Here is a 15,657-nt window from a genome sequence, read left to right as displayed (position 1 = left end):
CTTTTCCCCAATTAACTGACTTTGGGCCTTCGTCAAATATCAGCTGCTTATATGTGGATGGATTTATGTCCCGATTCTCAATTTTGCTCCATTGGTCTGTGTATCTGTTGTACCAGTATCAGGGTGTTTTGGCTACTGTGACGGCATAATAGGTTCTAAAATTAGGCAGAGTGAGGCCTCCCACTTTGTTCTTCTTTTTCAGTAATGCTTTACTTATCCAAGGCCTCTTTCCCTTCCATATAGGCAGGGGAATGAAGAAGATCAGCAAGGTCACTCCGCTCTTTCAGGCTCATCTTTTTGAGGTCAACCTTGACCCTGGGCCTACGCTCCAGGAGGAGATGGCTGCCCTCTCTGGGCTTCCAGAGCACTCATCACTTCACTTCAGGATAGATCTGGAAATGTTCTTTTTGACGATGAATGCAATGCCATTCCCCTTCAAGTTGTCGTTTCCAGCATAGTAGACTATAGGATTGTCTGATTCAAAATGGCCAATACCAGTCCATTTCAGCTCACTAATGTCTAGGATATCAGTGTTTATGGGTTCCATTTCATTTTGGATGATTTCCAATTTTCCTAGATTCATGCTTTGTACATTCCACGTTCTGATTAGTAATGGATATTTGCAGCTGTTTCTTCTCATTTTGAATCTTGCCACATCAGCAAATGAAGGTCCTGAAAGCTTGACTCTGCCCGTGTCATTAAGATTGACTCTACTTTGAGGAGGCAGCTCTTCCCCAGTTGTGTTTTGAATGCCTTCCAACCTGAGGGGCTCATCTTCCAGCACTCTATCAGACAATGTTCTGCTGCTCTTCATAAGGTTTTCACTAGATAATTCTTTTTAGAAGTAGACTGCCAGATCTTTCTTCCTAGTCTTAGTTTGGGAGCTCTGCTGAGAACTTTCCACCTGGGCAATGAATAACGAAGACTGAAGAACTGACGCCTTTGAATTATGATGTTGGCGAAGAATATTGAACATACCATGGGGTGCCAAAAGAACGAACAAATCTGTCTTGGAAGAAGTACAACCAGAATGTTCCTTAGAAGCAATGATGATGAGGCTTTGTCTGACATACTTTGGACATTTATCAGAAGGTTTCAGTTCTTGGAGAAGGATATCACACTTGGTAAAGTAGAGGGTCAGCAAAAAAGAGGAAGACCCTCAACAAGATGGATTGACACAGTGGCTGCAACAATGCCTCCAAGCATAACAACGATTGTGAGGATGGCATAGGACCTGGCAGTATTTTGTTCTGTTGTACACAGGGTGGCTATGAGTTGGAAGCCACTTGACAGCATCTAACAACAACAACAACAACATCACTTTGCCCTTTACCTGCTGACTTGTCTGTTTGTACCACTGGGTTCTCAAGTTTTTAAAGAGTTCAACAATTATGTGTTGACATCATCCATCCTTTCATCCATGCATCATCCATCCGTCTCTTCATTCACCCATCAACCCATCCATCCACCCATCTCTCATTCATCTACCCATCTATCCATTCATCCTTCCACCATCCATCTACCCGTCCGTTCACCTCTCCATCCATCTATCCTTCCATCTCCCGTCTACCCATCCATCCATCTATCCATACCCATCATTTATCCATCCATTCCTCCACTCATCTCTCCATCCCTCCATCCCTATGGCCTCTCACAGGGCCTATTATTACCACCATTTATTTAGTATTACATCATAGGGTGTTAATGAATCTTCCTCCAATCCCGAGGCCCTGTTCTTCTTTATATAGTCCAGAGTCTCGGATTATTTGTTCAGCATGTAGACGGAATAAATATGGTGAAAGGATACAATCCTGACACACAACTTTCATGATTTTAAACCTCTCAGCATCCCATTGTTCTGTTTGTACAACTGCCTTTTGGTCTATGTACAGCTTCCTCATGAGCACAATGAAGCGTTCTGGAATTCCCATTCTTTGCAAAGTTATCCATAATTTATTATGATCCACACAGTTGAAAGGCTTTGCATAGTCAATAAAACACAGGTAAACATCTTTCTGGTGTTCTCTGTTTTCAGCCAAGATCCACCTGACATCAGCAATGATATCCCTTATTCCATGTTCTGAATCTGGCTTGAATTTCTGGAAGCTCCCTATCAATGTACTGCTACAACTATTCTTGAATTACCTATAACAAAATTTTATTTGCAGGTGATATTAATGATATTGTTCAATAATTTTTGCATGCAGTTAGATCACCTTTCTTTGGAATATACACAAATATGGATCTCTTCAGTCCATTGGCTAGGTAGCTGTCTTCCAAATATTTTTTTTAATTTATTTTATTTTTTGTGTTCCTTTTTTAGTTTTTGTTTTTAAAGCCACTCACTGGAGCTGTGATCTTAAAAGGTGGCACCAACCCTGTATTTTTTTTCTTTCTGTCCTCCCAACAGTTTTTCTCACAGGGCCAGATTACCCAATAAGCAAGGTAATCCAACCAGAGAGATCGTGCAGAAGGAGGAAATCAGGAGAATGACCTATAAAGATGTTTACAAACTCCAGGGCACCCTCCAGGGCATCCTCCCAATCTGTGGAGGTGGGGATCTGGTCTACACTGGCACACCAAAGATTTGAGAATTGGACTGATGGATAGACCACATCCCAGCCCCAGGATGACTACTGGCCCACACCCAGGTCAGATGAAAAGAGCACTACAAAGGCTTTGAAATGGAAGTGACATTGAACCATGGCCCACAGGAGATGGTTGGAAGTTGCAACTTCAATCTAATGAGGCCAATGGCTCAGTAAACAAGAATATCAACATTCTCTGCAGGATTTAAACAAGACTCAGAGTCTCAATCATATGAAATTTAAAATACCCAGGATATAATCCAAACTTATTCAGCAACACATCTTTGCAGTTTAACTTCTGTGCAGCCATCCCTAGGATGGGTCAAGCGAATGACCTTGATTTGTCCCACCTTAGGAAGAGTGTGCAGGAGTCCCTGGGTGGCACAAACAGTTAAGCATTCAACTAGTAACCAAAAGGTTGGCAGTTCAAACCTACCCAGAGGTGCCTTGGAAGAAAGGCCTGGTAATCTACTTGGGAAAAATCAGCCACTGCAAACCCTATGGAGGACAGTTCCACTCTGACACACATGCGGTCACCCAGAGTCAGAGTCGGTTTGTCGGCAACTGGTAGGAAGCGTGGTACCATTGCTGCACTATTTTTCATTCCCTCAAATATTTACACTCTGAAACCAGAGTTCTAACAATCAATGTAATTCTGAGTAGGAAAAAAAAAAAAAACTTCCAAAATAGGTGTTCGGATAAACCACATAGAGCGACTCTGGGTTTGTAATGCAACTGGTTAATTTGAATCACATTATTTTGTTTGGCTCCAAAAAGATCCCAAATCTTTATTATCTGGGCTTCAGCTGCTCTCCAGAAGCATTTTAGCTTCTCTCATTGAGAGATTATGAGCCCACCTGGCTCTCCTAACTAAGAGGGTTTTAGGATTTCAGTGTTACAATTTTATATCTCCACTCTGCAAAAAATTGGGCCGTTTTTGCATTATTAAGGATTTTCACTGTCCATGTTCATTGGCTGTGACAGTAGTGGTTGCCAAAGGATGAAAGTCAGCCCAGGATTCCACACAGCCAAGTTCAAGTGTGGGGGAAGAGAGGTTTCTATGGGAGGCACGTGGACTTGATGGACTAGCACCTGCTTCATGCCTTACACAGGGGCATGCTTGCCTCTGAACCATTCTTGCCATTTTCTGCCTGTTAGGAGTCCATGTCGAAAGCCTGTTGTGATAAAAGGAATAGCACATTATTGATTGGGAGTCAAAATAAAGAAAGCCCATTAAAATGTTTTTGTGGTTGTTTAACAGCGTTGAGTTTCATTTCGTAGAAGGAAGACTCACAGAAAATTAGCTCTAAGTTCAGTAATCTTTCGTTGTTATTAGTTGCCTTCAGGTTGACTCTGACTCATGGCCACCCCATGTGGGTCAGAGTAGAACTGCTCTCCAGAGGGTTTTCTTGACTGTGACCTTAATGGAAGCAGATCACCAGGCCTTCTCATCTGTAGTACTGCTGGGTGGGTTTGAACTGTCACGCTTTAGGTTAGCAGTCAAATACAAACTATTTGTTTCAGTTTAGGGACCTTGAGTTCATTAGTCTAACCCAAAACCAAACCCATTGCCATCAAGTCGATTCCAACTCAGAGACCCTATAGGACAGAGTAGAACCACCCCATAGGAGCTGATGCCACATCTTTCTCCCATGGAGCCGCTGGTGGGTTCCAACCACTGATTTCTCAGTTAGCAGCTAAGTGCTTAACCACTGTGCAGCCAGGGCTCCTTGCGCATTAGCCTAATGATAAAAATATAAAGAGTTTGTTTCTTGGGCCAGCTTCCCAGTACCTAGGTGTGCATTACTTTCTCCTTCCCACTCTTCTTAAGGCAGAGTTTTGGTCCCAGGATATGCATCCTCCATGCGTGGAGACAAACCCTTTCCTTACACTAGGCTTTACTGTTGTTATTGTTATCTGCAGGGGAGTCAGCCCCCACTTCTCGTGACCCCACGCATAATGGAATAAAATCTGCCCAGCCCTGTGTCATCCACATAATTGGTTGCAGATGGGACTGTTGTGATCCACAGGGCTTCTACTGGGTGATTTTTAAAAGTAGATCGTCAGGTCTTTCTTCCTGGTTTATCTTATCTGGAAGCACTGCTGAAACCTGTTCAGCATCCTAACAGCATGCAAGCCTCCACTGATGGATGGATGGTGGCTGCGCGTGAGGCGCGTTGGTCAGAAGTTGAACCCAAGTCTCCCACATGGAAGGCGAGAATTCTACCACTGAAAAACCAGTGCCCTCTAGCTTTTACTGTCCTTGTCCTAAATCAGCTAGATTAATAGGGTTGAAGTTCAGGCAATCTGAAAAAAAAGGCCTTCGGTGACCTTTATTCACCTTCAGGGAATGTATTGAAGAGGAGTGGCATTTGGGGTGGGACAGCTTTGTTGTTAGGACACAGGGTAGTCAGCATTTTCTCTACTGAATTCATTTCATCTGTTCCTTTGTTGGAAACCCTGGTGGAGCAGGGGTTAAGAGTTCGGCTGCTCACCAAAAGGTCGGCAGTTTGAATCTACCAGGTGATACTTGGAAGCCTTATGGGGCAGTTCTACTCTGTCCTAAGGGATCAACTTGACGGCGATGGGTATGGTATGGTTCCTTTGCCCAGCTAGGTCTCTCTAAATTGGCTCTGAGGCCAACGACTACAAACACCACCTCTTATTTTTTAACCGAAAATGTTCAGATAGGAGCTCCATCAGAAGCAATGCCATCGGCTTTTCCAGGAATAGACTGTTCTGGCTTCTGTAGTGCTTGCTCCTTTCACATCAACAGCTTGTCCACCACCCCAAAAACATTCCATATCTCTTTCGGCTACAAAGTCCCTCAAGCGGGCTTAACAGCTCCTATGCTAAGATTTTGTTGGCATTCTCTTTCTCAATTGCCCTTTTAGGAACAAGTCTAAACACTGAGGATTGGTTCATTTTGCCAATTTGTTTCTCTAGGATACTTTCCTTGTAGGGCTAGCCAGGCTTTGTGCAGAATTGGTGTAATCCCATAACCAGAATTAAGTGTGTGCCATGTCCACACCATGCCAGCCATCATGGAGAATTCCTAACAAGATTCCCCTTTGATGAGTTTACAATCTGGTGCAGACGGAAGGGTTTAGAAGTAAATTGAAAAGTGCCGTCCAGAACCTTATAAACATTATGCAAAGTGAAAGAAGTCAGACACAAAAGGACAAATATTGTATGATCCCACCTATACGAAATATCTAGACTAGACAAATGTATAGAGAGACGGAAAGGAGATTAGTGGTTGCCAGGGGCTGGGGGATAGAATGGGAGAGATAGAGTTATTGTTTAAGAGATACAGAATTTCTGTTCGGAAATGGATAGTGGTGATGGGAGTACAACATGGGAATGTAATTAATGTAGCTGCACCGTACATTCAAAAATGGTTAAAATGGTGGAGTAAGTTGGAAAAGGATAGCAACAATGGTCACGCACCTTGAAGAATGTCATCAATGCCGCTGAATTGTACATATAGAAAATGTTGAAATGGTGTATCTCTCGCTGTGTATATTTTCACCAAAAATGGAAAAAATGACAATTTTTTGTTATATGTTTATCACAATATATACTTTTTTTAACTTGAAAAAGATGAGAATGAGATTTTTAGATTAAAGAGACAGAGAAACAGATAAGGCGGGAATGCATCTAAGCAGGGGGAGGCAGTTAGGAGCCAAAGTCAGAGCTGAAGTTACACAAGGTGCCCTGAACAGCCAGTGCCCACACACACCGCTGGGCTCTGCTTTCATGTGTTTCTCACCAGGACAAATTTCACCTCCACCCTGTGAGCTCACAGGGGGCATACAAGATTGTGCAATCTGGAGCTAGATAAACTCTTTCACTCCTGTGCCTGAGTGGAGACCTCTTTTTCAGAGCAGAGGTTACACTTCAGTAATCATTAACTTCGGGTTATTAACCAAGGATTTCATAGACAGTACAAAGTGGCACTTAGCCTATCAAAGTCCCCACCTTCCAGGTAAACAAACTCAAATTTGCTGACAGGGTGGATGGGTTGTGTTTTGCATTGCCAGAATGGGTCTGATTTAAAAAAAAAACCCAAACCAAAAAGCCAAACCCATTGTCTTTGAATTGATTCTGCTTTGTAGCGACCCCATATGTTACAGAGCAGAACTGTTCTAAGCCCTGATGGCGCAGTGGATAACAGCTATGACTGCTAACAAAAAGGCCGGCAGTTTGAATTCACCACCCACTCTTTGAAAACACAAGGGGACAGTTCTACTCTCTCCTAGAGGGTTGCTATTCGTCCAAATAGACTTGATGGCAATGGGTTAACGGGGTATAGGGTTTTCTTGACTGTAACCTTACTGAGAAGGAGCCCTCATGTAGCAATAGTTAAGAGCTGGACTGCTAACTGAAAGGTTACCTGTTGGAACCCACAAGCTGTTCTGCTGGAGAAAAGAACTGGCGATCTTTTCCGGTAAAGACTACAGCCTAGGAAACCACATGGTGCAGTTCTACTGTGTCATTTAGGGTTGCTATGAGTTGGAATTGACTCGATAGCACACAACAACAATCTTAAGGGAGCAGACCACCAGGCCTTTCTCTTGTGACAATACTGGGTGGGTTCAAAGCTCCAACCTTTATGTTAGTACTTGAGTGCAAACCGTTTGCAACACCCACGGCCCTTTTTAAAAGAACAAAGACATGGAATTCCAGATCAAGCTTTCTTTTTATGTGGGTGTGGGAGGTGGGGTTGTCCAGGTACTGAGCATGGCATCTGGGGAGACAGGCCAACATACAACTCAACCCAAGTGGCACGTTATTCCTGGGACCCAAGATCCCTCAGCATCCCTTTCAGGGTGCAGACAGGGTGGATGGAGCTCTCCTTGGCCCGGAGTCCTTGCTTTTCACTCCTGGGACACAGCCTTCATTCTGGGCGTGAGCTTCAGAAAGATGGGTTTCTTGGGTACCATGAAGCTGTTGGTGTCCAGCTCTAAGGGGATCTGCAGAGAAAAGCAAACAGGACTTGGAGGAAGATGAAAAGAACCACCTGCTTCTCAGAGTTGCAAAGTGTCAAGTTCCGAAAACCAAACCAGTTATCATCGAGGTGACTCTGACTCATGGCAACCCCAAGTGTTTCAGACAGAGCAGAACTGTGCTTTGTAGGGTTTTCAATGGTTGTGACCTTTCAGAATAGATCACCGGATCTTTACCTGAGATGCCTCTGGTAGACTCTAACATCTAACTTTCTTTTAGCAGTTGAGTGTGTTCACCGTTTGCACCATCCAGGGACACTTGTGTCAAGTACGGAGCCCTCTAAGCAAAGGAAATAACTCAGGTGTCCAAGGCCTCGCCCCGGCACAGTAGAGTGAACACTTGATTGCTGCAAGGTGTGGTTTTAAACAAGTCTCAGTTTTCCCCCATCTAAGAGGTTTCTAAAATTCTTCCCAAAGTCCAAAGTCTTTGTATTGCCAGAGTGGGCCTGAATTAAAAGAACCAAAATAAGAAAAAAATCCTGTTGCCATCAGATTGATTCCGACTCATGGCAACCCCATGTGTTACAGAGTAGAATTTCAGAGAAAAACCAGGTTTGGAGGCATGATGCATCTAGATTCTAAACCCTACTTTGTAGGGTTGACATTGCAACTTCAAGGATGAAATAGGAGTTGCCCAGGTTAATGTCTAGGAAATACTCATGGGTTCCTCACCACACTCACCTGGCTTCCTGCAGACCCAACCCAAAGACCATGGGGACTTTCTAAACAAATTCCATTAAAAGTAGAGAGAAGGCTGACTCACTGGGGTGTCTTTGCATGTCTCCAAGGAGAAGTTCTGCAGAAGCAGGACAAGGGCGGCTTTTAGGGCAAGGAGCGCAAACCTCATGCCAATGCAGTTCCGAGGCCCGATCCCAAAGGGGAGGAACACATAGGGGTCCAGCCTCTTCTTGTTCTCCTTACTGAACCTAGTTACAGACAATGAGAGCGTTACCAAGGTGAGAAAAGAGAAGCATCTTTGCTTTTGAGTATTCATATAAATTCAAATGAGCGAAGGAAATTTTTTGGTATGTGTGCTTCACTGCTTTCTCCCCAGGGCCTAGCAGTACTTACTGTTGTTACTGTGTTCCATTGAGTTGATTCCAACTTACAGTGACCCTATCTTGTTGAAACTTGCTCTTGAGCATCTGGCAGCTAAAGCAAAAGGAAGAACTGATGAAGTAAAAGAACTGAAGATTTCAAAGGGCCTCTCGAGAAGTCAAGGTAAAGTATTATAATGACATGTGCAAAGAGCTGGAGATGGAAAACCAAAAGGGAAGAACACGATTGGCGTTTCTCAAGCTGAAAGAACTGAAGAAAAAATTCAAGCCTCGAGTTGCAATGGTGAAGGATTCCATGGGAAAAATATTAAATGATGCAGGAAGCATCAAAAGAAGATGGAAGGAATACACAGAGTCATTATACCAAAAAGAATTAGCCGGTATTCAACCATTTCAAGAGGTGGCATATGACCAGGAACCAATGGTACTGAAGGAAGAAGTCCAAGCTGCTCTGAAGGCACTGGTGAAAAACAAGGCTCCAGGAATTGATGGAATATCAATTGAGATGTTTCAACAAACAGATGCAGCGCTGGAGGTGCTCACTCGTCTATGCCAAGAAATATGGAAGACAGCTTCCTGGCCAACTGATTGGAAGAGATCCATATTTATGCCTATTCCCAAGAAAGGTGATCCAATTGAATGTGGAAATTATAGAACAATATCACACGCAAGCAAAATTTTGCTGAAGATCATTCAGAAACAGCTGTAGCAGTATATTGACAGGGAACTGCCAGAAATTCAGGCTGGTTTCAGAAGAGGACGTGGAACCAGGGATATCATTGCTGATGTCGGATGGATCCTGGCTGAAAGCAGAGAATACCAGAAGGATGTTTACCTGTGTTTTATTGACTATGCAAAGGCATTTGACTGTGTGGATCATAACAAACTACAGATAACACTGCGAAGAATGGGAATTCCAGAACACTTAATTGTGCTCATGAGGAACCTTTACATAGATCAAGAGGCAGTTGTTTGGACAGAACAAGGGGATACTGATTGGTTTAAAGTCAGGAAAGGTGTGCATCAGGGTTGTATTTTTTCACCATACCTATTCAATCTGTATGCTGAACAGATAATACGAGAAGCTGGACTATATGAAGAAGAACAGGTCATCAGGATTGGGGGAAGACTCATTAACAGCCTGCGTTATGCAGATGACACAACCTTGCTTGCTGAAAGTGAAGAGGACTTGAAGCATTTACTAATGAAGATCAAAGACCACAGCCTTCAGTATGGATTACACCTCAACATAAAGAAAACAAAAATCTTCGTTAACGGACCAATAAGCAACATCATGATAAATGGAGAAAATATTGAGTTGTCAAGGATTTCATTTTACTTGGATCCACAATCAACAGCCATGGAAGTAGCAGTCAAGAAATCAAAAGACACATTGCATTGGGCAACTCTGCTGCAAAGGACCTCTTCAAAGTGTTGAAGAGCAAAGATGTCACCCTGAAGACTAAGGTGCGCCTGACCCAAGCCATGGTATTTTCAATCACAGCATATGCATGTGAAAGCTGGACAGTGAATAAGGAAGACCGAAGAAGAGTTGACGCCTTTGAATTGTGGTGTTGGCGAAGAATATTGAATATACCATGGACTGCCAAAAGAACGAACAAATCTGTCTTGGAAGCAGTACAACCAGAATGCTCCTTAGAAGCAAGGATGGCGAGACTGCAGCTTACATACTTTGGACATGTTGTCAGGAGGGATCAGTCCCTGGAGAAGGACATCATGCTTGGCAGAGTACAGGGTCAGCGGAAAAGAGGAAGACCCTCAACGAGGTGGATTGACACAGTGGCTGCAACAATGAGCTCAAGCGTAACAATGATTGTAAGGATGGCACAGGACCAGGCGGTGTTTCGTTCTGTTGTGCATAGGGTCGCTATGAGTCGGAACTGGCTTGATGGCACCTAACAACAACAACAACAATCTTGTTGAATGAGTAAATGAATGAATGAAAATACATGAATGAGCTCAACAAACGGTGATGTGACAAGTGTAATATATAAGGCACTGTTTTAGACTTCATGGGTATTGTCCTAGGTATCTAGTTCTGCTGTAAAAGAAAAAAAAAAAAATCTTTTGCTGTTGAGTTAATTCTGACTCATAACGACACTATAGGACAGAGTAGAACTGCCCCACTGGGTTTCTGAGGAGCACCTGGTGGATTCAAACCACCAACCTTTTGGTTAGCAGACGTAGCTCTTAACCACTGCACCACTAGGGCTCTAGAAATACCAAAGTGGTTGGCTTTAAAGAACATAAAGTTATTTTCTCACAGGCTAGGAGGCTACAAGTCCAAATCCAGTGTGCCGGCTCTGGGGAAAGTTTCACTCTGTATGCTCTGGGAAAAAATCTTTGTCTAAACTTTTCTGGCATTCTTGGTGTTCCTGGGAGATTTCCACTTGGCATCTGTCTTTCCCCCATTTTGTTTTCTTGCTTCTCTCTGGGTCTAATCTGCTCTTTTTAGGTTTAAGACACGCCCTACACTGATAAAACAAAAAAACCAAACCCGTTGCCGTCGAGTCGATTCTGACTCGTAGTGACCCTACAGGACAGAATAGAACTGCCCCATAGATTTTCCAAGAAGGACCTAGTGGATTCAAACTGCCGACCTTTTGGTTAGCAACCATAGCACTCAGCCACTACTCCACCAGGGTTTCCCCTACAGTGGTATGGCCTCATTAATTTAACAAAGAAAATCCTATTCTGAAATGGAATTACATTGTTATGTTCTTGTTAGGTGCCATCTGGTCAGTTTCAACTCATAGGGACCCTATGTACAACTGAAGGAAACACTTCTCGGTCCTGTGACATCCTCACAATCTTTGCTGTGTTTGAGCCCATTGTTGTAGCTACTGCTTCCATTCATCTTGTTGAGGATCTGATGCATCTTAGACCTCAAAGTGACATCTTTGTTTTTTAACACTCTAAAGAGGTCTTTTGCAGCAGATTTGCCCAATGCAACGTGTCATTTGATTTTTTAACTGCTGTGTCCATGAGTGTTGAATGTAACAAGGGGCGACTGCATGGCTTAAAATCAGGAAAGGTGTACGTCAGGGTTGTATTCTTTACCCTATGTATTGAATCTGTATGCTGAGTGAATATTCAAAAATCTGAACTATATGAAGAGACACGCTGCATCAGGATCAGAGGCTGGCCAAATAACAACCTGTGTTTTGCAGATGATACAACCTTGGTTGCTGAAAGTGAAGAGGACTTGAAGCATTTACTGATGAAGAACAAAGACCACAGCCTTCAGTGTGGATTACCCCTCTACCCAAAGAAAACAAAAATCCTCACAACTGGACCCTTAAGCAACATCATGATAAATGGAGAAAATATTAAAGTTGTCAAGGATTTCGTTTTACCTGGATTCACAATCAACACCCATGGAAGCAGTAGTCAAGAAATCCATACATATAGGGGCTAGGATTTACAACACGTATTTTGGGGGGAAATGATTCAACAGTTGTTACGGGTTAAATTGTACCCACAAAAAAGATATGTTGAAGCACTAACTCCCTGTACCTATGCATGTGAAATTTGTTTGGAAATAGGGTCTTTCAAGAAGTTACCAGTTAACATGAGGACATACTGGAGTAGAGTGGGCCCTAATTCCATCTGAGTGGTGTTCTTATAAAAAGAGACACACAAACACACAGAGAGAAGATGGCCATGTGATAATGGAGTTATGCTGTAGCTACAGGCCAAGAAACACTTGGGGCCACCAGAAGCCAGAAGAGACAAGAGAAGATTCTCCCCTAGAGCCTTTGGAGGAAGTCTGTCCCAGCTGCCACCCTGCCACCTTTTCGATTCCAACCTCCAGAACCGTGAGAACTGTGAGACAATAAATTTCTGTCGTGTTAAGCCACCCACTTTGTGGTGTTGGTACTGCAGCCCCAGGAAACCAATGCACTGGCGACCAGAGATGAATAGGAGTCCTCAATCTTGAGAAAGGCCTCCTGGGCAGGACCTGTCTGTGCTTACTCAGGAGGGACAGCAGTAAGGCCTCCAGGAGAGGAGGATGGGAGAAGGAAGGGCACATAGGAGAAGGAGCAGTGAGTCACCGGGTGAGGTGGCGAAGGTCGTGTGGAAGAGGCAGCATCTGAGATGGACCGTGAAGGAAGATTGTGTTCCAGGAGTAAGGAGGAGGGAAAGACCAGTAGGAGCAAGAAGCCAAGGTGTGCGATGCAGTCACATCCAGAGAAGCAGGCCGTGTCTGAGCAGCAGAGCCAATGGAAGGAGAGGCAAGGAGTCCAGCAGCCAGGCTGGAAGCTGGTGGAATCCGCCTATGTGGTGGCCACATATTTGACCACATGACAACTCTGACCCAAAAGGCCAGGCCTGGCAAAGCTGTGACACTTTTGTTACCACTGCTGTTAGCTACCATCGAGTTGGCCCCCGGCTGAACGTGACTCCCTGCACAATAGAATGAAACGCTGTCCAGTTCTGCGCCGTTCCCATGATCGGTTACATATAGGACCAGTGGGACCCAAAGGGCTTTCACTGGCTGATGTTCTGAAGTAGATTGCCAGACCTTTCTTCCTAGTCCCTCTTAGTCTGGAAGCACCACTGAAACCTGTTCAATGCAAAAGCCTCCACCGACAGACGGGTGGCCGCTGCACGTGAGGTACATTGTCCGGGAAACACCACTGCCCTCTGTGACACTCTTACTCCGGGTGAGTAGAATGCAGGATTAATTCCTCTTGGGCCTGACATGCTGTGAAGGCCAATGAAGTTTAATAGGTTCCAGTTATTCTCTTGATTGGGACCCTGAGGATTTATGCAAAAAAGGACACAGCCTTAACATCCCTGACTGAGGCTGCTCCTGTGACTGCTGCCACCCACATGTGGGGGGCAGAAGCTTTCCCACGTCACTGCTTGCTCGGGCTTCCAATGCCATCCCCAATCCCTGCCTCATTTGTTAGGCTTTGGCCCCACATTGAATCCGGAATACGACTTTCCACAACTGCAGCTGGAAAATTAAATTTTGTTTTCAACACGTCTTTATCCTTCTTGCTGCTGATTTGTCTGGCTCCACGCCAGTCTCCCTATGGCTTTGGTGTTAATATCTGGCCATAAACCCCTCAATGTTACAGCTGCTATAAGCTGGTCCTGGTGTCACTTTCCTGTATACAGTTAATTAAATTCTGAGCACAGTATTCAGACAGAGATCATAAAAATCCGTAGCTACAGATAGTGGGTTGGGTGTTTGTGGCCAGCATCTGGGCGAACATTCGGGTTGTCTCCGTACCGTGGTGTCAGTGCTGAATGCGTGGAAGCATTCTAGAAAGTAGGTGGTACTTTCTAAGGTCCTTTTAAAAATCCTCTGACGCTTCTTAGAAGCAAGGATGGCTCGCTTACTTTGAACACATCGTTGGGAAAGACCAATCGCTAGAAAAGGGCATCCTATTTGGTAAAGTAGACGGTCAGTGAAAATGAGGGATGCTCTCCATGAGACAGATTGACACAATAGTCACAACAATGGATCCAAACATTTCAGCGATCATGGGAATGGCACAGGACCGGGCAACATTTTCATCTGTTACAAATACGGTCGCCATGAGTTGGAGCCAACTCAACAGCAACTCACAACAACAACAATGATGTGTCTACCTTTTAAATATCTTCCACCTTTAGATATTGACCCAAGAGAAATTAAAACACATGTCCAGGAAAGGCTTATACAAGAGTGATCAAAGCGGCATTACTGATGTTAGACCCAAACAAGAGACAAACCGATGTCCAATACCAGGAGGTTGGATAAGCAGATTGTGGTCATTCAGATCACAGACTGTTGCTCAGCAAAAAAAAAAAAAAAAAAGGAAAAAGCTACATGAAAAACTTAAACTGTATGATTCCATTTGGTGAAGATCAACAACCAGCAAGACTGATCTGTAGTGACAGGATCAGAACAGCGGTTCCCTAGGGGAGGATGGAAATTGACTGGTAGGGACCAGGAGGGAACTTTCTGATTTTGTTGTTGTTTGGTACTGTCCAGTTGGTTCTGTGTCATAGTGACCCTATGTACAACAGAATGAAACACAACCCGGTCCTGCACCATCCTCACGTCATTGTTATTCTTAAACCCATTGTTGCAGCCACTGTGTCAATCCGTCTTACTGACTGTCTGCTTCTCTTTTGCTGGCCCTCTACTTTACCAAGCATGATGTCCTTCTCTAGGAACTGGTCCCTCCTGATAACTTGTCCAAAGTATGTGACACGAAGTCTCACCATCCTCGCTTCTAAGGAGCTTCCTGGCTGTACTTATTCCAAGGCAGATTTGGTTCTTCTGGCAGTCCATGGTATATTCAACATTCTTCGCCTACACCATAATTCAGTTTGAATCCACCAGGTGTTCCCTGGAAACCCTATGGGGCAGTTCTACTCTGTCCTATACGGTTGCTATGAGTTGGAATGGACTCGACGGCAATGTTTTTGCTGTTGTTGTTTTAGATAGCTCTTAAAAGAGTATAATGCTCAAGGCAGACCTTTATTATCAGTTAAGCTAAACTACTGTTTATTTTTAAAAATGACTTCAGGGGGTATTTTTGGTTTAAAGATTATCTCAGGGCAGTTGTTTCAGAGGTTCATCCACCTTCCACGGCTCCAGTAAGTCTAGTCCATGAGAATCTGAAATTCTGTTCTACATTTTCCGCCGTTTATGTAGGATTCTTCTGTGGAATCTGGGGTCAAAATGTTCAGTAGTGGTAGCCGGGCACCATCCAGTTCTTCTGGTCTCACGGCAAAGGAGGCAGTTAGCCCCACATTCCATTTTCTCCTCCTATTCTTGGCTCTCCTTTTTTTTTTTTTTTCTTGGCTCTCCTTTTTCATCTGTTGTTCCAGGTGAATAGAGACCAATTGTTGTGCCTTGGATGGCTGCATGCAAGCTTTGAAGGCCCCACCCACTACACAACAAACTAGGAGGTAGTGCAGAAGTACTAAACACATTATTTGGTCAATTAACTAGGGTGTCCCATGAAACCATGACCT

At 43.9% G+C, this 15,657-nt stretch overlaps 1 protein-coding gene across 1 annotated transcript in view; it reads right to left on the bottom strand.

Annotated features, from left to right (window-relative positions):
- Positions 1–7,314: 7,314 nt before the first annotated feature.
- LOC100658511 (cytochrome P450 3A21-like) overlaps positions 7,315–15,657 on the bottom strand; it is a 37,878-nt gene continuing 29,535 nt past the window's right edge. The window contains exons 12-13 of the mRNA XM_010596265.2: positions 8,361–8,523; positions 7,315–7,564 (exon numbers count right to left, since the gene is read on the bottom strand). Coding sequence (XP_010594567.2) covers positions 7,469–7,564; positions 8,361–8,523 — 259 coding nt within the window. The 3' untranslated portion in view covers positions 7,315–7,468. The remainder of the gene's footprint in view (positions 7,565–8,360; positions 8,524–15,657) is intronic.

The sequence above is a fragment of the Loxodonta africana genome, chromosome 12, assembly GCF_030014295.1.
Source record: "Loxodonta africana isolate mLoxAfr1 chromosome 12, mLoxAfr1.hap2, whole genome shotgun sequence".
Lineage (NCBI taxonomy): Eukaryota > Metazoa > Chordata > Mammalia > Proboscidea > Elephantidae > Loxodonta > Loxodonta africana.
This window is presented reverse-complemented; position numbering and strand designations above follow the sequence as displayed.